Consider the following 23,750-nt stretch of genomic DNA (forward strand, 5'->3'; position numbering starts at 1 on the left):
TTTTGAAAAACAAAAAAGGCACAGAATAAACAAAAGTGAAAAGGGATTTGACAACAAGTGTGTAGCTTATGTTAGTCATCTCCCATAAACTGACCAGCATACACATAGCTGATAAGAGGTACAAAGATTATGATAGATTATAGTACAAGAGAAAATTTTGTAATGCATAGTTCTAGTGTTCATCTACGATAAATCGTTTGCTTGTCTGGTATTCTGACCACGGATTTCAGAATGTTTAGGGGGTATGCTATCAGACATATGACGGAGTAATATGGTGTACCACTTTACGAATTCGTATCATTTTACTTGTTAAGGCAGGCATTTGACACTTTTGTTTTCTACTAATTAATAATTTTCATTTTTGTCTCATAAAACTTAACTCGTCATGTAGTTGTCAAGTCTTGAACGTTTGGAAGATCCATATTTAAATTAAGACCTGAGGTAATAGGGTTATCAATTACCAAACTAATGTCAATGTTTGATACAATATCGTTAATCGAAATTAATTATCAGAAATAATGGTCCTAGAATAGAGCCCTGAGCAACACCAGATTTAATTTGAGTATGGATACCTACTGCCATTTAACATAACACGTTGCTGCCTATTAGGTAGATAATTTTAAACTACTCTAACAAAGATGATCCTGAAATTCAACATGATTTTAACTTATGAAATAGTCCTTTGTGCCAAACACAACTTACCAATAACTGAGTGACAACTGAATCACCAATCATAAAACCAAATTGATGTTTCGTGAAGAATTCACCATCACGAAAAAAATTATGCACATACATGTATTTAAAATCATATTGGTGCATTGCTTTTGCAATTATACTTCTTTGAGATATGGACCCTGTAGTTAGATATTACTAGGATCGTTCTTTTTGAAGACAGGGTAATATATGAATTTGTTATGCAGAGAATTATTAAACAATTAGCAAGGTGGAGAATGTAACCCGCGTTTACCTTCCTTAAGTAATCTACAAGTAACAAAATCGGTAATTTTCCTTAGCGTTGTGGACTGCATCAACACAACGATTTCTGTCTATATTGGTCCCATGTATTTACGTTTTGGTTAGATTAAGCTTTAGAGTAAATTCTCTTTTTACTAGAATAAGTCTGCGCATATCACTATGCACCCATGGAGGATCATGTTTACGAACAATGTTAAGCTTACGAGGTATTTTTGTAGTGGTAGTTCATGGAGAAGGTTTACATTGATCAACTTAGATAAGGTTTAAATTGATCAAGTTAGATCTGGTATGCATTAACATTTAGTACTGACACGTACATGGGAGTACGTAAGTACAGCCATGTAAGAGCAAACAACAGATACGATGTGATCTAATCGTTCGTGTTACAACAAAAACTTTAGCAATGAATTGTATTGGATACACACACTATACACAATCGTGTAGATTCAAGTACCGTCACTACACGACAGTAAAAGCATGTTTATGTACTGCACGCTTTAGAAACAGTTGTTGTATGTCATTAATACAGGTATGTATAAACCTACCACGATTAACTGAACACCACGTTTAGTGACGACCATTTTATACTAAATGAGATCAAAACACACACAATTTCTTCAATACGAGCCATGTAACATATACAATATGTATATCCGTTTGTGGGACTACTGCATGGAAGCAGTAATTGCATGTTGTCCTGTAACAGTCCTAAAGGGGAGGTAACTTCTAGTTTCAGAACTGACCCTGCGGAGACTACTCATAGCCTCAAGGACGATCTCATTAGTGTTCCCATCCTCCCGTCCATAATACCCGAAAATCACCTTCACGCTGACTGTACTGTTCAAGGCCATCCACTTCAGATTGAAGCCTTCATTTTCAAGTCTCAGTTCATCGATATCAGTTTTTAATTGTTGAACATCGGAAGTTACAGCAAATTTGATTTCAGCGATAATAATTTCGCGAACAGTCTGAGCTATCAGATAAAGACAAACTCATTTGTGGGACCGTATATGTCGGCGTGGACATCAGATGAAGATTAAAGTTCTGAATAGGAGGGTTGGTCTGTGAAACTGTTGATACGAAGCAGTGATACCTTGAAATTCAAATGCTGGGTCTGGTGATGACTTTCAGCAATACAAATCAAACACTCCTGTGAACAGATCTTTCTAATATGTCATATAATGTCGACACGGACAATGATGAGGAATTGAAACTACTCTAAACTTTGCATTAATTTCGGGTCTCCGTTTTGGTTAAAAATAACCGTTTGCATTATATCTGAAAATTACACAATATGTTGTTATGTTAGAACCAGCAAGATATCACCGCGTTATCTGGATATTGTTCGAAATCTAAACTTTGCTTTGTCCATGAACTTTTTATTCCTTTTCATGTCTAATATACTCGTTTGGACATGTGTACCAATCTTGTTGAAAACGAACAGTGTGTTCAAGTTATTAAAAATACAAACAAACAAAACAAAAACATGGGCGAGAGTCTTTTTGTAATAATGACTGACTACATTGTGCGGCATTGACCAAATCTTTGAGAGACCGTTTATTAAGCAGGTTGTATTTTGGCCTTTCTGAGGGAAATATCTAGACAAATTAAATAAAAATGACACACCTGTTGAATGGATCTATACATAAACATAGGATAAGCGTAATGATTTCAATTTTCTAATTGTGAATTTTCCATTTCTGGTTAGCAACATTCCTGCATCTCCAACTTCTAGTGTTTAAACGTCGCAGTTGATTCGATATCAAAGGCTTGTTCCCTTTATCACGATTTTCATGCAAGAAATCACGGACAAACTCGTAAACACATGGTTTACAAATGATGCAGGCTGGTGGAAATTATGGGAAAGTCTTACGCTCGTCGTAGTGACCTCATTGAGAAATATTCTCTGTTTCTTTTTGCGACATGAAGCTGGGCGTATTTTATGCTCGTTATTTTGCCTGTTGGTTCCGTTATAATATACCTTATTCTTTACACGGCTTGACCGAGATTTACCTGGCGGTTGTCGTCGGTGAAGTCAAAAGACACTTACTCTTAAGGATCTCCTGGTCTTATTCTACTTGTGCTTTTTAAGAAGTATTCCAGAAAAATATTTCTAGATTTATTAAATTTCTTGATTTTTAACATCATTAGTAAATGAAACAAATATAATGGAATTTGGTTAACTAATCTGTAACGGAGAGGAGAACCATCGTGTTTTATTATGTTTACGGTTGCAAAGACAACGAACACTCAAAGAAATCTGGGTAAAAACCATAGACATAAACATGTACATACAGAGAAAATAAATGTATTTATTTGGTCAAGTTACATAAATACATACAGTTGGATCTCCGCTCATGATACTTGGTATTTAAATGCTGAAAATTCAGAAGAGTTCCTCTTATGACAATATCAATGCACATATATTTGCCAAATTCAACAAATAATTGCATGCCACTAAATTTGAGCAAATGACTACTTAAATACCTTATATTCAACAATACAGCAGATTTCGGTTCCACAATCACAGTTTCTAGAATCTAATGTTATTCCGGTGTTATATCTGAACAGATAACTTAAGCGACGCAATAGATAAAGGTAGTGAAGAATGTATTTTCATGACTTACAACATTACTAAATATTGAACTCTCTCTTTTAAGTGTATGTTTTAATATCAGTGAGCTGTTATATGTCAATTATATTATCAACAGAGTTAAATGATATGCTATACAGGCGAATCGATCACAGGACATGACCTGTATTTAAATATAACAATAGAAACGAATTAATCCGGATTACTTTTAGCAAATGTTTTCGTGTTGGTATAAGGTTTAACCCAATGGGCTATATCTTACCATATAAAGAAGATTAACAAGAGCGGTATGATATGGGGAACGAAATAAACGTATTGATATTTACACTTATGTATTTCAATTTCGTGTAGGACACAATTGTTTTATCCTTTCTTGTACCTCCCGGTACTAACGTGTTATTCCAGTGGCCTATAATTGATAGTAATATGAGATACTTACATGGACCGTAGTTATCATTTATTATTATAATAGATTCTCCAAGTTTACTGGTATCAGAGGTATCTAAGTTAAGTTTGTGAGAGATAAATACAATAGGATTTAGGATCCAGTGGTACCTGTTTCAAAATTGAGTAATTTGTTTACGGATGTTGAAGAATTTCGTGGTGGTAAAAGCATGTGAAATATTTCTAGCCTGAAACAGTTTGACACACAACATGGTTGTGAGACTGGATTGGATGTGGCTGGGATGTTTCCTGATATTGATGGCAGCTGGAGGGGTAGGAGTGGCAAAAGCAGGCATCATTACAGACACTTACGGTAACACCGGCTGGGGAAATGGAACCATGACTTGGGGAACAGGACCTATGGGAATAGCCTATAAAACTGTGAACACCTACTCAGACGATGGCCTAGGTTTGTTATTCGCCTTTACAAGAAGCTTCATCAACACAGTGCAGCCAAATGATTTTCCTTTCAGTAAGTACTTTTTTTGTAAAGCAAATTCTATCTGCTGTAAAGAAAAACAACGTTTTAGATAACTTACCGTAATAACGGAACTACAATATATGTTAAGATCTTAACAAACCAAACCTATGTCATTAGAAAAAATAACTCTTTACTTCTGTATTTATACTCTGTAATCACCTGGCCTAATAACTTCAAATATGTAACGCATTCTTGTTGTTGAAACTGCATCAGAAATATTGTCTCAATCACGGACACAGTCATAACCAAGAACAATGTTATTGGTATCATTTCGCTAAAAGAATAATTTGATGAGTATTTTTTAAAAATGTCAATTGTGTAACGAAATATTGTATAAAGGCCTTTTTTTAGAAACAAATGATACACATGGATGATACATATGTATACAAGAAGAATTTCCTAACTGTCTAGTGTTTTATAGATATTATTTCACATTTTCGCCGAAAAGTACAACTTTTATAAATCTGAATACTTGGTCGTCTAAAGGTTTATTCTCATACTATATAATTCAACGTATCACGTTTTTCTTTGTGATAGGTCTCATCAAAGATGTTTTAAACAACAATTTTGATATTGGAGAACGTTATATGGAGGTAGGTGAAGTTGGAGTATTTTGTTGTTTATAATAGTGGCTAATTAACGATATGTAGACATTTAGTGCTAAATTAACTTGTATATACCATCCTCATTGAGTGCATCACGGTCATTCAGTTTTTTAAAAAAATTTTCATTATAAATATAAAGACATCAAAATTTATTTCTAAATACCTATCTTGAAATCAACAACACTGTCATGGTAACAAAGTACTTACATTTCAGCAAATTCCAACACGGAAATCCTTCATAACATGACCACATGTAAATACTATGACATTTTCACTTCTTGTAAAGCTGGTTTTTGATGCGTAGACACAGATTCGAGACTGCCCAAATAGTAATCTCCAACACAAAGCTAAAACATTATTCTGAAAAAAATGAAACCCCATACTGTCCACTTCAATATGACGAGACCAATTTTAGAAAGGATTTATTTTTGAAATTTTAATAAAAACCTTATAATTGGGTATTCTAATGAACAAAAATATCACCCATGGCCACACCGAGAAACTGTGTACTGCTATCTAGGGAGTTTGTCATTGTGTTTAACACATTTACTGTTATAATATATAATAACATATGGTCGTGCTTCATTATGAATTTTCTAGCGATCAGTGATCAAATAACACAGATCATTCTTCTACTCGATTAAGATGTTCACATTATCTGAAAATAAGCTTCATTGTGTTGTCGCAGTGATGATCCTTCAATATGTCGATATTTAGAACGGATGCTTCCTTATTGCAATATTTATAACGGATGCTTTATTATTTCAATATTTAGAACCGATGCTTCGTTGTGTCGATATTTATAACCGATGCTTCGTTATGCCAATATTTATAACGGATGCTTCATTATGTCAGTATTTAGAACGGATGCTTCACTATGCTAATATCTATAATGGGTGCTTCCTTATTTCAATATTTAGAACGTAATTGAAATATAAAGTGATAGAGTACAAGTATTAGCAATATTTCATCTAAAAATTGTACCTGTTTTATTTTAATTGAAACTTTTTCCATATTTTCATTTTCATTCCATATCATTTATTCATCTTATCAATTTATTTTATTTTTAGTTATTTCTTTTATTAACTTATGCTCCTGTTAAGCATAAGGGGTAATCAGGCGAGAAGTATATAACTGTTACAAATTTAAAATATAGTATGATGCAAATGAAACAGCTTATCTTTGAACCATTGGCAAATACTTGTACCTTGTAATAAGTGAACTAGAGAAAAAAATTAAATTTAAAAAAAGAGAAAAATAGTATATCTTCTGTTGTCTGGAAAGGACATAAGAAGATGAACATTTTATTTTTCGCAAGATACGATTTTTAAAGACACTGCTGTAATATTTAAGTCCTACATCAAAACTTTCTCTATAAAAATGGGATTAAAAGGCTTTCATCACTTTGCTCTCCCCAGCTGGTTAACTACGCTATGGGGTTTGGAATATGTTTTGTCCTCGGATTGCTCTACGTGATCTTTATGCCGGTCTGTGGGTGCTGTTTCTGCTGCTGTCGTTGCTGTGGTAATTGTGGTGGTGATCTCAAACAGGTACCGTAACCTTCTTCGAAATATGTATTTTGCCTCTATGATTATGAAGTATGTATTTACCAACAAGATTCAGATACAAATAAGTTTAACCGTCATAGTTGGTAAGAATTTCGTTGGTATTAGTAATATCGATACATATGTAGTTCCTTCGCATTACTGGATCCAAAACAGCCAATGCTTGATGAATTTATGATTCTAAAAGATAAAAAGTGAAGGGAGTGATACGTAAAGTACACAATGTCTAAAAATCACTTATATTTCAGGTGTACGACGAAAATGAAGGCTGTAAAAGAATGGGGTTTGCGCAGGCGCTCTTCCTAATCTCAGTTTGTTTATTGTGAGTAATTTTGGTGTTTAGATATTTATCAATACCGTAAATAATAACTATTAACTATGTGAGAAGACAGTGGTTTTATCTGTTTGTATATTTCTACAGTGCTTCTGCAGCGTGTGTTTATTCCACAAATGACCGATTTACAAAGGCTCTTGATTACGCCGATATTACCATCGCCGACAATCTGGACGATTTAAACTCCTACATCAACAATTCGGCTAGTGTATGTATGAATTTTCTCCCCTCTTATAAAACGATGAAAGGAAACCTGCCATTATGTCAGCGATTTGTTTTTGTTTGTTTGTTTGTTATGTATTTTGTTACCTCTAACATAACTTGAAATTCTGAAATTGAAAATGAAAAGTTGTTTTTATTCAACAACTAAGTATGATGTTATATACCTTTTGTTATCTTATATTGACATGAGAATTTACTTAATAGATCTAAATCAAACAAAAATTTTATATAGACCATAATTTCATTTCTCTTCAGGAGCTTACATACATTGCACTGGATATGTATGACATCGTGAGTCGATCTATCATATCGGATATTGGAGGTAAGGAAACAAATGTTTGGATATGATAAACACGCACAATTTTTTTTTCAAAACTTTTTTTTCGTTATGAGATATACATAGAAAACTATTATAAACATGTACGTTTGCACATCTAACAACAAAGCAGACAGTGGATACGGAAGTATGATATTCAAAGTTTATACTATTCCCCAGATCTTGGTCCACTGGTATACAACTCTATCAGATCGACACTTGATATTACAACAGTCATCGACACTATCATCGCCCTTGATACGAGTGAGTATTCAGTAATATGATATTAATATTGGATATTGTAATTAACAGATGGTTTGTATTACGCCAAGAATTATCGATGTTTTCTCATACATTCAGAAAATAGAAACAACAGAAATACCGACTTGTTTACATCATTCGAAGTTTAATTTAATAAAATTATGGCAAAATATTACTCCCGAAAAGGTACTCAGATAATAAAGCAATGATAGTAAGCATGTTATCTTGCAACGGTGACACGTGTCATGCAATACTCTGTTTGTCGGATGTCATGTCTTCTAGTTTCCCACTCTTTCATATTTTTCATTTAATGGTTTTACTAAATATAGACATATAGTTATTTTGACAGATTATATTTGTATTGATACGTGTCAATAAATAGTAGTACATTTTTATGTAGAAAGAATGATTATATTGATGTGTAACGTAATCACCAATAACATATACATATATTTGGTATATCTAGAAACAGCTGATGATTAATTGTCGATCATTAAATATACACTACTCTCATATAAAACAGACATTAATGATTTGGTGATTTTGGCTTCTAACACTTTCACTTTCGTTTTGTATTATCTAATTGTTCTTTAGCTTTAAATTCCATCAGTACAAACATGGCACAAGTGATTTCTGATATCACGGCTCTACAGAGTGCGGCTAATACTCTGGAATCATCGATGAATACTCTAGCTTCTGACATCACCACTACAAAATCATCTTGCTCCAGTGACTGCGTACCTACCACCGCCTGCGATAGCTTCTCTACATCTGGACTTACTGTAGATGCGGATTTTTCCACGGTAAGTAGAAAATAGTCCACCCGTGTTTTATTTCGTGCATTTGGAAGTAGCTTTTATTATCGTTTTGTATCGTTTTAAAGTAAGATTCCAAGTCTTATTGACGCTTTATACAACTTTTCAATTTTGTATAAATCACTTCACATATATATCACATTGAATGTTAATGAAAAGGAAAAGGACAATATGATAGAAATGATTATATAGTGATAATAATGCTTTGTGTAATGTCTATTACTTTTGAACTCTTTGGTAAGGTATTTTTTTGTTGTTTTCTAACTTCGCAACAGGAGAGGCTGTATTTCATTTCAGTATTACAACAATATAGCTTTTGCACATATACTCTATAAAACTATGTTTACAAAGGGGTACAAACGCTCTTATGGAACCACTCCATTGGTAAATATGTTCATAGAATGAAAAGATGTCATTTTCCTTCTGACATATTCCTGTTTTGACATTGCGACCATGACCTGCAATCCCAGTTTCCCTTACAATATGTTTCCTCTTTCACAAAAGTTACCAGATCTAACGTCGACTCAATCGGCTGTGGATGCTGTGGTGGCACAGAACCTCACTGGTATCGCCAATTCGGTAAGTAAAGCTTAAAATATCAATGAAGCAGTCGTTTTGATTCATAACATTCATCATATATTGCTGTTTTCACTGATATAAATTTAATGTTATATAATGTATACTTATAAAGAAAAATTAGATGAAAACGAAAAAAAAAAGATTACTTGTCAAAGTTCTTTCTGCTATAATGTGATATTGTCGTATAATCGAAAACAGAATCATTAATTTGTTTTTCGGCCTATTTCTCAACGTTTCTCCGTTGTTGTTTAGTTTTGATGCAGTAGTGCATGGTCTACATTGTGCACTTTACTGATACTAAAACAACAAATATTTTATTCCACACTACATCTACAGGCCAGTTCTGCGCTGGACGGCATAGCGGTCACTGTTAACAGCTCCACTGTGACGGTGCGAGATTGTGAGTAAATATATCTGCATCATGGTGCTAATTATTAGAAAAGTACATTAAAATGGATCTTGAATGTGTCAAGTTTCGTTAGGAAGTAATTTAATAGTTTGGTTAAATGAATCCCGTATAAATTAAAGCATGGTGCCACACATAACAAAGTAAGTTTTGTATTGGAATCAAATGTATTGTTTGATTAAGTACGTTCATGTCTTAAAATTAAAAACAAAAACAAAAAAGTATTTTGTCAGTGTGTAGAGATTGATGAAATCACGGGCTGTGATATACCGTTGTCCGTGAGTGGAAGGATCGAAACATCCTATAAAATAAAAACAAATACTGAATTTTACATTATTTCAGCCCTTCAAACGACGATGGATACATTCAAAAGTACCCTAAACACCATGATAGATGACCTTATGAGTAACCTGGACACCGTAAGTACCTTATATACTAATTTCAAGCACTGTAACATAAATTCAATCTAATACCTGCGTTTGCTGAATTTCAAATCATTTGAAAATATCAGGAAATGCTTACAGTTTTTGTATGAACATCACGTTTTCGTTTTTCGTCAGATATAATGTTATCATACTAAGAGAAGGACATAGTGATCTCATTTAGGAAAATTCTATTCTTTGTGTGATATGAAGCTGGACGCGTTAGATGCTCGTCAGTTTGCCTTTGGTTCTACTTTTGTATATCTTGCTCTCATTCGAGAACGTGACGTTGCTTATTTGGTCTCCATGTACTTTTAGGAGTTTCCATGTAAATCTTTCTTTTGTTCATATTTTCCCCTAGTTTAATTGAGTTTGAGTTTGGATTATGGTACTTGTTTTGTCTTCGTAGTTTATACCATTTGTTTTAAATACCTTCACAATTACTATAGTGATCATGGATTTTTCATTTCAGGAGTTTGGTACTGATAAAATAAAGGCGGACATGAAAACTCTTTTCACGACTGCAAAGGACTACGATCTGTATCGGTAAATAGATCTAAACTAATATCAAGAAGAATAGGACTAACAGAGATATAGTAATAGCTAAATGTTACATTTGTTTCTATTGTAGGACAAATTATGAAAGTGTGAAACAATTGCTTTTAGTTGACATACCACTCATTTCATTTTCATTTTGACTTTATCATTCTGTATATTGCATGTACTTTTTCAATTTCATTTACCATTATTTTATTCATTTCATTATTCTGTCAGACATACTTGTCAGAGAATGAAAATACATCTATTTTGAACATTGCTATCAGAATTCAACATAATTTTTATTGGAAAATACATACATAATAATTTTTAAATATCATGCTCAGCACGGAGTAGTAATTTGCGGCCAGTACGGTATCAACGGTTCCAGATATTGAATAGGTCTCTAAGCCACTCGTATATTCATCACACAGGGTATACTTTGGGTATGGTTTAATGGGCGTATTCTCCTTGATCCCGCTGATGTTCTTGATTGGTATCTTGTGTGGTTGCGCATGCCTGGGAGAGAACGTTCGGCCAACGGAAAGAGGATGTATTCCAAGCTGTGGTGGCTGTCTCATGATGATGTAAGTCATGCCAAGTTATCGCTTTACTTTAGTAATTAATTGAGTGATAATGTTGAAAGAAAATATATATTGACGGGCTCAAAAATAAGTGCATCCTTAAATTTACGAGATGTAGGTAGATGAAATACACAAGATTTGTGTAATAGGAAAGAATAATATACTATCATGTTTAGCGCGATAGTTTAATCATCGGAAGTGTGAAAAATAAACGTTGAAATAGTATATTTACAGAAAGATGAATGGTTTTGTATAACAGAGGATTTATATCTACTAGAACGAAAATTGAACGAAAAAAATCTTCTGTATTTTGAATATTGGTTAATGTCATTTCCCACAGGTATACATGTTCAAATGTAATTTGACACATCCATCCTACAGGAATTATTACAAATTTCTGAAAAAAAAAATAATTTCTTAAAATGCGAAGTTCCATGAAATGACATTTTGAATATCTAAACCACTGGTTAGATTGGCATATAACTATAAAACCATGGTTTGAAGATAATTTTGGTTTCAGAGGCACAGCGCTTATCTTCCTACTCTCCGGTTTCCTGATGCTGCTAACCACACTTTCTTTTATGATTGGCGGAAACTTAGAAAAAATCTGTCAGACAATGATCGACCTGACCATTTTCAAAGACGTAAGGAGTTTGATATCACTAAAACCTATGATGAATAAGAAATTTACAAACCATACATTATATGAAAATATGTTTTATTTTCCATTGAATGCAACAAAACACAAATCTAATATCTTTGAAGAAGAAGAGGATATGCACCATTTTTTCTTATTTGTTTCTAAGTAGAACTTGGCATTAGAATTACGGGCATTAATCCTTTCGGAAAACTTGCTCTTTTTCTAATTGTACTTTATAATTGCCTCTGCAGATCTTCTTTTGATATATAAGTTATATATTAGCTGTCGTACTAACATTTCGATTTTAAAAAGAGAAAGAAAAAAGTGAAAGAAAAAAGACAAAGGTTTATATTACCCATTCTTTTCTGTAATTAGTGATATTGTTGAAAACGATTTCATTGTAATTTGTTATTATCCGTTGGACAAGTTGTAGTAAAGAATAACTACACATGTATTTCAGTTTCTGGATAGTGGAGCACTCTCAAGTTTTAACATGGGAGAAATGTTGTTGAGTAATGCATCAATCACCATCAGTATGTACGGCCTCCTCATGTAAGCATGACCCCGCAAACTCTGACAAATAAATACATGGAAGACTTCATAAGTAATACTTGGGAATAATTATATTCTACTCCATCTATTAATTTAAGTAATTGAGCTTGACTTTTGACTTTGTAATCTTCACTTTTAGTTTAATACGTTACGTTGCAAACAACCATATTGTTTAAAATAAAAGAATTTAACAATTAATAGTTTCATTTATTCAAATCCCGTCTCGGCTGAACGAACTATTTGACTCTTGCTGTTCTTTTTATATTGTTTTTGACTATCATACCATCCTAGAAAGGGATGCCAGGTGTAACATATCTCCTGTTTTGTACTGTACCATTCTCACGAATCTGTTTAAAGTAGGTTAGTTTGAAACTATATTTGCTTATATTTCTTCGATGATATCTAGTGTTTGAATATTGAAATTGTAAAGGTGTTATAAATATAAAAGTATTTTCACTGCACTATTCGAAAACATGTTTTGTGACGACAGAGGCACAAGGTACAATACTGTGAACACTTTTAAATTGACATATTTCAGCGGATGCCGTGCCAATAAAGCACCTTTCAAACTGTTACAACTTGACGCTATATTACCTTTGGATACTGCTCTCAACTACTCACAAGTAGGTGTTTATCATTGAATTATAACATTTCTCAGACTTGCTATATTGTAAATGTTTGTTAACCACAATGCAGCTCTTCACACGTTTTTTACGTACTTTCAATCATATTAAAGTGGTTTACACCAACCAGTACTTTAGGAAATGTAACATTAAATAACCTAAGGCAGGTTACTGATTTTATTTACATTTCAGTATCTGGGAGACATCGACTCTCAGTTAAATGACATGGCAAACAATGTCGACCTATCCAACTACAAGGTACTAACGACGGACATGCAGAACAGTTTAAACGACTTCAAAAACTCGGGTATAGATTCAATAGACTTTGCAACTATGAATTCTACGGTGAGTTAGTGATTCTAAGGTACGTAATTAGGAGTGTAAACGCAAATTATACTACTGATATTGTAATACGTGATGTAAAATAGAGATACAAGTTTATCTTGTAATGTTAGAATTACTTAATTAGCTAATAGATGTAATGTAATTATTACTACTTATTGTGTCTTCCTCACGGATAACTCTAAATCAAAGAAATCATCGTCCATCCCAAGTTTATTTTTTATTTAAATTCTATAATCCTTTTTATCACAGAGATACATTAACATGCCTTTAGAGATTTTTCCAAAAATGCAAAATGAAGAATGAATGCTAAAAGCGCAAGCAAGCGCGCGTGTGTGTGGGCTTAAAGATGAGATCAGTATCCATATTTCATAACAACTCTAATCTAGAGCTCTGTCCTGATATTCTTTGAACATAAACCTTTACCTTACTTCCCTGTTTACAATATTTTGATATTCGTGGTTTTGGTTTTACAGCTTGCCCAAAGTATAACATCAGTAGACTTTACATCAACTATATCTGCCATGACGGCGATTAAAAGTCAATGTACTGGTACATCACAGGTAATTCAAGTCTGTTTAGTGTTCATTTGATCATACAAACTCATATATAAACAGTTATACACATTTGTTGATCATTAATCAATACGTCAAGGAAAAAACATTGATTTAAAGTTAAGAAAGACATTAATTTTAAAAATTTCGGAGATTGTATCTAAGATTCTGGATAAATTAGAATTTTATAAAATATCTAGTAAGCCAGAAGTTTTCATCTTTGAAACAATATTAAAAACATTATTTTACTATATCAAAATCAATTAAAACCTATGAAGCATAAGCGATATTATCATTGGTGACAGGCAATGTTTGTAATTTTGATGACATGCAAAAGGATAGAAAAAACCGCAGTGGTATAACGGGGCATTGTGGGTTGGTAGACGGTATTTCATTTCTGAAATATTATTTTGAAAATGCGGTAATTAATTGTTGGTATTTATCATTTTTGTTTTATAATGTGTTGTTCTAGTCAAGATGGCAGACACATATCTCGACAACAACAACTATAAGGGACGTCGATTTACCTGCTGTAGAATCAGCTAAGGTAATCAGTTACACTTTGTACCTCATCACGAGTTCCTCTTTTGCTGACAATAAGATACCACTTACTTCATTTATTCACATATATATCTATTCTATTCAATTTGATAAATTTTTCATCTGCTCAGTACTTCATCTCATGAATTGAAAATGTATAGATATATGGTATTACAATTCAAAATGATTGCGAGAATAATTACATTCACTTCGACTTTAGTGGTTTATTTGTTAATAACAAAAAAAATCAGTGACATAAGCTTATTTTGTAGACTTTATCAAGTAATTCAATAGGTTAATATATCAAGCGTTAATATGTTTTTATTATGTTAAAGTCGACTCTACAGACATCTTTAAGCGCTCTAGAGAATTCCATTGGAGGAGTAACAGTAAGTACCGAATGTATGACGCACATTTATCTACCGAATGTAACACTTTGTACGTAATCCAATTTATCAGCTATTAACTATTCGCTGTCGTTTCCTAAAATAAAGGTGTGAATTTAAACATGTACTCAGTTTATCATAATAGAAATGGACAGAAGATAGATTGTTATGTTAATGGGTTGATGTGCAAAACTTCGATAAGATGTGAGATTACTTTGACTACACTGTCTATTCTCCCAATGGTAGTTGGAGTTCCTCACACGCTTTATTTATGTTTGGGAGGTTGTCATGATATTTCAGCTTTGATTTTGTTTCTCTTAAACTACTTTTTGTACATGTCGATGGATAGAGAGGCGCAAAGATCTTTCAACAAACATGCGCATGGGAACTGCCTTTTCTGTTTTCATATAAGGCAGAATTAATCGAAACACTTATTGAAACCTGTGCCAAAGACTAACAAAATCCACACACAGAAATATAATGATGATTCATTTAATATAATAAACAGTAAGTTATTTATCCTGTCTTACAGTTTTCTTGTGTGAAATTTAGGACACAACAGTCTCACATTCAGAAGCTGTTATCAGCAAGATGTATACGTCCTAAATTTGAATATTTAGTTTCTAGACAGTACAATTCCTGCTTCCCAAAAGGGCGGTGTTGACTTGTCGCAGTTGATTTGATATTCTAGAGCTTGTTCCCAAGATAAAGCTTTTCTTCATAGATTGAAACAGCGTAAAGAAAAAATTACAGCACATGGTACCTATATATCACTGGTTAAAATATATTAATCAATCATTGTACTTGACAGGCCCAGATTGACAACGTTCTGGCGACAGCTGCTGCAGCAGATGACCAAATTCAAAATAACGTCACTTCCGTTTTAACGTCAGCAGCTGTAGCCTTTAAAAACCAAATGTTATCCTACGTTGATTGTTATATTCTCAAAGTCCGTGATATGGTAAGTTTTTTTTAAAGGAATATAGTCAGAATTATGTTTATACTGTTTCATCTATCATCTTGTATTCAATTTGATATCATTGGAGTTTGGAATAGAATCGAGAAACAGAATATTCCATTTTCTCTGTTGACGTATATACTTCGTGGCATATATTTCGCCTTTGAAATATTGTGTCATTTGTACTATCTTGAAGACTTCAGATGGTAGGCACTGACATTTTCTGAAATATGAAATTAACGAAATTATTTAATTTTGGGGCAAGTGCACTCCCCCACTTAGACTTTTCTTTTAATCACTTTGGATTTTCCTCAGTCGCCTCTTAGGCTTTAAAATTTATGCTCTTTTGATCAATGACGGGTCTTATAAGGACGAAACAGCTGTATAGTTCACTTTTGTGTCTTTTGTACAATCTGAATAGTATTGTTGATAGGTTTCACCACTTTTGTTAATCTATGTGTAATCAAAAGAAACTTTGCTACAATTGTTCTTCAGGAAATGTTTTAGATACAGTCAAACTTCTATGTATCGGACTTCGATGATTCGAATTTCTCAATGTATTGAAATTTTTGTTCGGTCCCGAATTTTATTTCTATATATTACTACTAACTTACCACTTTACAAATCGAAATTTTCTTAATTGAACTTTTCGATGTATCGAAGTTTTTTCACGGACCGTAAGTTATATGACTACAAAGTCATTGACACCTCATGATTTGAATAAAACATTTACCTTTTTTTTTCAATTAATGTATATAAATAAGTTCATAAAAATGCAACTTGCTACAAGCCAATAAAGTACAATATGTAGCATATTATGAAACGCATAAATCATGATTGTACAAAAGACAGAATGGAATAGCATATTATGAAATCAAATAAAAGTCAGTAACTGCGGTGTAAAGATAACAACCTGATTGCAGGTGATAAATAATTTAGTTAAGTATAAGCTAATACAGATGTAGAACACAGCATATTGAATATTTCAGGTGTACAACGACTTGGCGAAATGCCTACCTTTGTGGACACTCTATGAATCAATGACAACGATGCTGTGCAGTTACACTGTGGATGCTCTAGTACGTGTAAATTATTCGGGTACTCAGCTACCATACTTTTAGTGATATTTGCATCTTAGGCACTTTAATTACACTGTTTTGTATAGCTAACGTTCGATAATTATTCAATCATGTAATGTTGAGAAAACTGGTGGACGATATTGCCTTTCATGGAAAGTGAAAACGACTTGGGTTCATTCGTACAGAATAATGTTAGTTCTCTGGCCATTGATCTACGTGACTGAATACTTACATGCGCTTTTGTACTTGTACAGAATGGTTTCTGGTTCGGACTTGGCTGGGGTTTGATGTTTGCTATTCCCGCTGTTGTGATTGCCGTAAGAACATCCAAGTATTACAGAAAAATGAACGAAGATGAAGGTTATGACGAGTAAGCATTTTTCAGATGTGTTTCTAATTTGTCCTTCATTTTTTGAAACTTTATAACCTAATGATTTACACACAAAAACAGACAGGGCTGTTAAAATTCCGGAAATCACATGTATGTCAAATCTTACTAAGTAAAGTTATCGTTAGTACGATGTGTGTTATAATGTGTCAAACGTTCTGTAAAACCCCCTTTTTATAAAGAAATGATAATAATTATTTTGACTGTGTCGTGATATTTTGTAAATGCACAGTCATAGTATTTTTCTTTCGAATGCATATTTCTAAGTATTACATCCCTACATGGACGTTAAAGTAAATGCATCTTCCTATCATTACAGTGACGTAAAACCTGAAAATGAGGAGTAAGTATTCATGGTCTACAAAAACATTATTAATATCATAATTATTTCTGTTATGTAGACATGTCAAATTGCTATCGAAACTAAATACTGTATAAGCAGGGTACATAAGGAAACTTGCGAGCACAAAAATATTGATATTGTGTTACAATAAGGAACTGATCCCTGTCAAAGCTGAACTCCGTATTACGGATCCTTAACTAGGCAAGGCATGTGCTTCTATTACTGATTCTCTGAAGTTCCAGTTAACGTAAATTTCAACAACAGTCAACACGAACCGCTGCAGGCTAACGCAAAACATTTATGTTGTTTTTTCCCTTTACCTTTTCATATCATGTTAACTTTACATTATTGTTTTTCAGTATCGACTATTTTGAAGTACGATACAATGCTATGAAAAAGTAAGTATCATTCGGGAATAGAATAGAATAAAAATATCCTTCATTATGAGCTTACATGCCTCCTGAAAAAAACCTTTCCATGCATCATCTCAACGTAAAATTGTGCTTATTTTTATATTTCCCGATTAAAATATAATTTTTTTTCCCAATACCTGGAATGAGACCATATTTCTGCACACGAATCTCAAACTGGGGATAGTTTGATTACAACATCGATGATGGCTGTTGATATTAAATCATGATTATGGTGTTACACGTTTCAAATGTATCCTTTTCGATGCCTTCTTTTGATTTATGTTTTATTGAAATTCTCCACTTAACAAAATATTCTTATTCCTTTGCAGGTACAACCAAAGGCGAGTAGCTCCGGACTATTATGACTGATAAATTTCACTCCATGCAGTTTCCATACTGTGGACATTTAATTGTTATCTCTAGGCACTTTCCCTACTCTGAATATTTACCCTTTCCATAATGCTGCTTTCATTTTCAGGCCTATAGATCGTAATATCTTTTTTCAATACTGTGGACTAGTAACTTATATCTCCTTGATAACTCCATGTTGTGGTTTTATGACCGATACATGGAAAAGAACGTTGAAATACTATAGAAAAATGAAGAATATATATTGTATACTGTCATTTACCTGTTTTCCGTAAAGTGCAGATTCTTTTGTTGCAATAACATTTCAATAGAACGTTCAATTTCGTGATTTGTACATTTCAAAACTCTTACTGGATATATTGAATGCATAAGTACATTTTTGTGGCAAATAAAATTGTTAAATATTAAACTGATATATGCACTGCCTGAAATCTCCGCTGTTTGTTATTGCTTGTTAAACATTTTATGTATCACTGCAACGACAGAATTAGTAGACATGCTTTGATAAGTAAAATGTTTTGTTATGTAAATATCCGGGTAAATCTTTCATTTGCTTTCATATTTTGCTGGCGTATCATTAATTTGGAGTTTGAACTCTGTTTTTGCTAACATAAAATGTACTCTTACCTCCTTGTTGCTCTTCTTAAGCATTACATACGATATCGTTTTTTTCAAATGTATCCAGTTCATTGCTGACTAAATGTACAAATTGAATTATTATCATTTAATACTTTTCTAAATATACCAAACTTTGTTAACGTTCGAGACATGTGCTCAAGATCGTCGATGGAAATCAATAAAATATCACAACAAAACACTTAACACTCTTCCCTTTAATGTTGTTATAAATAGTCTAGCATATCATACAGAAGAACGCTATTCATCTCCGTCTTGAAGATTCAAAAGTTGGTCAGTTCCCTCTGTAAGCAATGAAAAACAAACATATTAGAGAATGAATATTGCTTATTATACAAATAAGATTATTCCAACTTACTTTAGATAATATAGAAATCATCTTAACGAGTGTCATCATACGATATGACATTTCACAAAACAGTATTTAATCTGCTAAGAAAGACATGAACGAAGACAATGAGAGTCTGCTGGCATAAAGCGCTTTAAGCTCAAATGTTCAGATGGCAACTCAGAATTCGTAGATCCTATAAGATCGCAATCAGTTATTGAGTCCAATTATAAGTCCAGAGAATATGAAATACTGATTAGTTGATTTTATTTAATACGTTACAACACGCATCATATGACAAGAAACCGGTTTTCTTCACCTGTATAAGAAGTATTTACAATGTCTCATTTGAAGCCCGTTAACGTTACAATGATATGCAACCCATCAGTTTTAGTGGAATCATTGGACTCCTGACAATTAACACTATATACCACAAGCATTTGTTACACTTGTTACACAGAATACTATTTGAACTAATTACCAAATAAACTTTTTCTCCCACTTAACCATTATTAGTAGTTTATTATTCTACATCTATGCGTATGTTATTGTGATATATTAGTTCCCAACGACAAAATCTAATTGTAGATATAAACTAAAACTAAATATATAGCAATACATATATTTGTAAGCAGCATTTTGTGGTCTTTCCCACACTCTATTCATATACTGTTTAACCTATTTGAAATAACTCAGCATAAAAGTATTGTTTCAAGTTATATATATTCGTAAATCTTTTAGCTTCTAAATGTATTAGTTTCAAAAACACTTAACGTCGTCGTCACGAAGTTTTTCCATTATGTATGATACATATATTTAGGGAAAGTATCTTCAATTAAATCTATCAATCATTCTTATTAACTTTCAGACGCGTAGCACGGGTGATAAAAATGTTTTCTAGAACGATAGAGCGATGATGAATAACTTGGTTGTACAAACTCACATATGTGACTATGAATTTTGTGTTTTTCGATGGTTAAAATTTTCGCGCTTTACCAATAGTCAAAAGTAGAAAGGATGCATTTTTCAGGCAATAATCTTTAAATAACTATAATTATCACTATTAATTTTATTTCAATAGTATATACTTTTTTACTACTTTGGCTTATTAACGAAATTAACGAAAAATTGGGGCCCTGGAAAATTCTAATTGATGCAGTACATTGCTGTGCAGAGATCGCCTCCCTAATTAGAGAGATCATTTAAAGAGAAACATGTGCATTTATCTCTCTAATACAACTAAAAAATTCAACAATAAAAAGTCGATATAAACACTTTTTTAGTTGAGACTAACGTAAACGGATTAATGACACACACTAACTAAAAAACACAATTCTCTGTGATCTTTACCATATTCCTTTATCTCGGCACTTGTCTGAAATTTGTACATGTCAATCTGTATAGGTAATTAACCAGATTACGTAATTTCGCTGATAAACGAGACTCAAAACAGTTAAAACAATACATGAAAGTTATAAATTAAATTCTGTAAACGAAAGTTTCTTGAAAACAGAAAATTCAGAGACGTTTGAATTCTGAAATACAGGATATACATAGAAAATACTTTAGGGACAATTTACTATTTTCAGCTTACACTTCAATGTCTAAACATTGGTATTTAGTGATAAATTTTAACTGCCTATAACAGCACGTGAAAAAATTAACTAATGTACATAACAGAAATATCTTGCTATGTATAGTATGACAGGTGCTCTTTAGCGAGCCAAACTATATTTTTTCACTTGTCTGTTTTAAGTTAAAATTACCTCTTAGATGTTTACAAAATGAAGCTTCTCTTAAAAAGGAAACATTTTCTTTTGAAAGTCGTTAAATCTACAGAGTATCACATACCGTTTACATGTAACAAGCAATTATTTAGAGAAGAAACCTGCCTGAAATCTGATTAATTAAATATATTTACGGGATGTTTACCATTGCAAAGAGCCGGTGTGTTAATTGTTATGATTATAAAGAGAGTTACTGGTTTAGAATAACTAGAATAACTAGGGGTAATATGATTTTTGTTATTTAGCAGAAGGTAATAAAGGGAAAAGGAACAACGATTTATAATTATTTGACAATAAAACAATATTATAATGTTACAATGCATATTAAATATCCCGTATCAGTAATACATATAAACTAGGGGTCGTTGGTAACCAGATCTTACCAGGAGTCAAGGCTGGGAGTCAAAAGTCAGCATGATTTAGTTAGGTTTGAATCCATTATCATTGTAAAATTACAGTCATTTTAAGAGATATTCTCATGTGATTTTGTTACTACATACATGTTCATATGAAACAAAACAAATGCCTGTAAGTAATCCTGTAATAAATAATCTCTGTGATAATTTACAATAATGACATTCACGCCGTGATGATGATGATGATGATGATGATGATGATGATGATGATGATGATGATGATGACTGCGAAGGTACATATTCAAGAATAAAATGGATTGTATGGTGACAAAATTAACAATGGTAAAATCCTTAAATTAAGGTTTACGAAACATTAATGTTACATGGCAATTGTGAAAAATATCGATAGACAGGATAATCATCAAATATCCAAGTTAAACCGCCAGAACTGAATATATAAATAGCTTAACTACTTGCTTATTTTACAAAACCAAACCATTGCTCATATACAATCAACAATGGAACTGCTAGATTTGATAGTACATATTCAAGATTTATAAAATTCCCACCTGTGAAACTCCAAATTCCTGCATGGTTTTCTTTTCCATCTCCCTCTGTTCAGCAGGTATGTCTTCTTTGACCTTGAGTTGAAGAGGGCTTCCTTGAGAACATTCCTCAATGTCGAACACTCCGCCACATCCCCTGAACACCCACCATTCCTGCCCACTGCTGTCTATTCCATACTTATCCTCCGCTGGTTCACACTTGTAGTATGAATGACGTTCAATTAATGTCACATTGGTGATTACAGAGTTTTGATAATGGGACTTCATATAGAAAGGCTTCTTAAATAATCCCTCTGCACTACTGAGGTATTTGATACATTCCACTGAAAAGTAATAAAAACCAGTTATTAGAAAGTAGCGCAGGTTATAAGGAAGCGTCAATGACACGAACACTTTTACAGCATTACTAGGATTGTCAAATCTCAAAAATTTTGACATGGCTTTTAAATAACAACAATGCTGTCTTAAAGTATAATTTGAAGATATTCCGTTCTGTTATCAACCCTCTCCTACTTCACTTTTATGCCATTTCTATCTCGACTTCACCTTAGGGATCAAACATCATACACCATCATTGTGTTGCCATATCAAATGACTTAAATCTCTTTATATACAAATATAATTAAGATCTTGAATTTCATTTCATATGAGATTTCATTTTTACGATCCTGGCGAGCATAAATTGAAAAGTCCGAGATGAATGTTATAAAGTCATATATGAAATGAAAACTGATATTGGATACGTTTTATCACATGATTCAGAAATTCACGTTTTGTCAGAATTTAAAGTCAAAATGTAGTAGACACTCAAAAGCAGGCATTTTACTGAATTTTCAATTCATGACATCATTGTCTTTACTATGACTTCACATTAAATTTCTAACTGGCGGCTAAGCCAATGCGACACGCCTCATGGTATATTACACTAGGGATACATATAAAGATATCACATGGGCGAATTCACGGGATGATGTGATAAATGTATACTATTTTATTTCTTATAACATTTAAGTTAACAAACCGCATTTGTGATACAAATTACATATTTTAAAATAGCAACAAATAGAAAAGTAAATAGCTGTAAGAAGTTTATACTATTCGTTCTATTCTATAATAGTGAATCGTCAATCATATATTTTTATTATGGCCTGTTACATGTAGATAAGTGTAATCTTTACGAACGTAAGTAAAAATATGACAACTTACTTTGTGCTTTCACCACTACCGACACAACTGCAGCTAACGTCAGCCATAATAATGGAGAATGGACCACCCGCATGATTATAAGAAGCTGGAATGATAAACAAGAACATAAAAGCAATGTAAAAAGATGAATGAACATACTTAAATAATAACAAGCTCAAATAATTGTCATCCGAACTAGAACTAGATCAAACATGGACTTTTGGACATCTGTGACCTGTTGTTGAACAAAACGTTGTCAAACCCACTTTTCATTTCCTTGTGGGTTTTTTTATTCTAAGACTTAGTCTACATTAAAAGTGTAACAGAATTGTTTTCGCGACAATGTAATCGTTATTTTGAACATTCTGTTCACATCTATGTTTACATATACTTAATTGTATGTTAGTAGAGTAAGTACATACTTATCTAGTTAATTTAACAACTCAGTGAACATCGCTAAATGTCGGTTATTTATCTGTTGAAAGTGTCAGGATGTAGACTTTGGAAGGTAACAATATTCCTCTTCATTGAGCATCATAAGACTTCATATGTTGATAACTTTAAAA

The 23,750-nt window shown here is 32.7% G+C and overlaps 2 protein-coding genes across 2 annotated transcripts; one reads left to right on the forward strand and one right to left on the reverse strand.

Annotated features, from left to right (window-relative positions):
* The first annotated feature begins 4,222 nt into the window (after nt 1–4,222).
* Nucleotides 4,223–18,326, forward strand: LOC132565416 (prominin-1-A-like). Its single transcript, XM_060230057.1, has 26 exons — nt 4,223–4,484; nt 5,031–5,086; nt 6,517–6,648; nt 6,912–6,985; nt 7,085–7,205; nt 7,475–7,541; nt 7,716–7,799; nt 8,391–8,599; nt 9,116–9,190; nt 9,527–9,590; nt 9,939–10,015; nt 10,491–10,564; nt 10,990–11,142; nt 11,660–11,783; nt 12,240–12,331; nt 12,870–12,954; nt 13,147–13,299; nt 13,773–13,859; nt 14,323–14,397; nt 14,726–14,779; nt 15,588–15,737; nt 16,724–16,813; nt 17,068–17,183; nt 17,521–17,544; nt 17,904–17,942; nt 18,287–18,326. The coding sequence occupies exons 1-26, from the start codon at nt 4,223–4,225 to the stop codon at nt 18,324–18,326; spliced, it is 2,577 nt and encodes an 858-aa protein (XP_060086040.1).
* An 876-nt stretch (nt 18,327–19,202) lies between these two features.
* Nucleotides 19,203–23,278, reverse strand: LOC132565418 (uncharacterized). Its single transcript, XM_060230058.1, has 4 exons — nt 23,206–23,278; nt 22,003–22,322; nt 20,641–20,665; nt 19,203–19,246 (listed from the first exon to the last, which is right to left on the reverse strand). The coding sequence occupies exons 1-4, from the start codon at nt 23,276–23,278 to the stop codon at nt 19,203–19,205; spliced, it is 462 nt and encodes a 153-aa protein (XP_060086041.1).
* Nucleotides 23,279–23,750: the final 472 nt, after the last annotated feature.

Source organism: Ylistrum balloti, unplaced genomic scaffold (assembly GCF_031769215.1).
Source record: "Ylistrum balloti isolate Yb309-2 unplaced genomic scaffold, AGI_CSIRO_Ybal_v1 Utg369722, whole genome shotgun sequence".
NCBI lineage: Eukaryota > Metazoa > Mollusca > Bivalvia > Pectinida > Pectinidae > Ylistrum > Ylistrum balloti.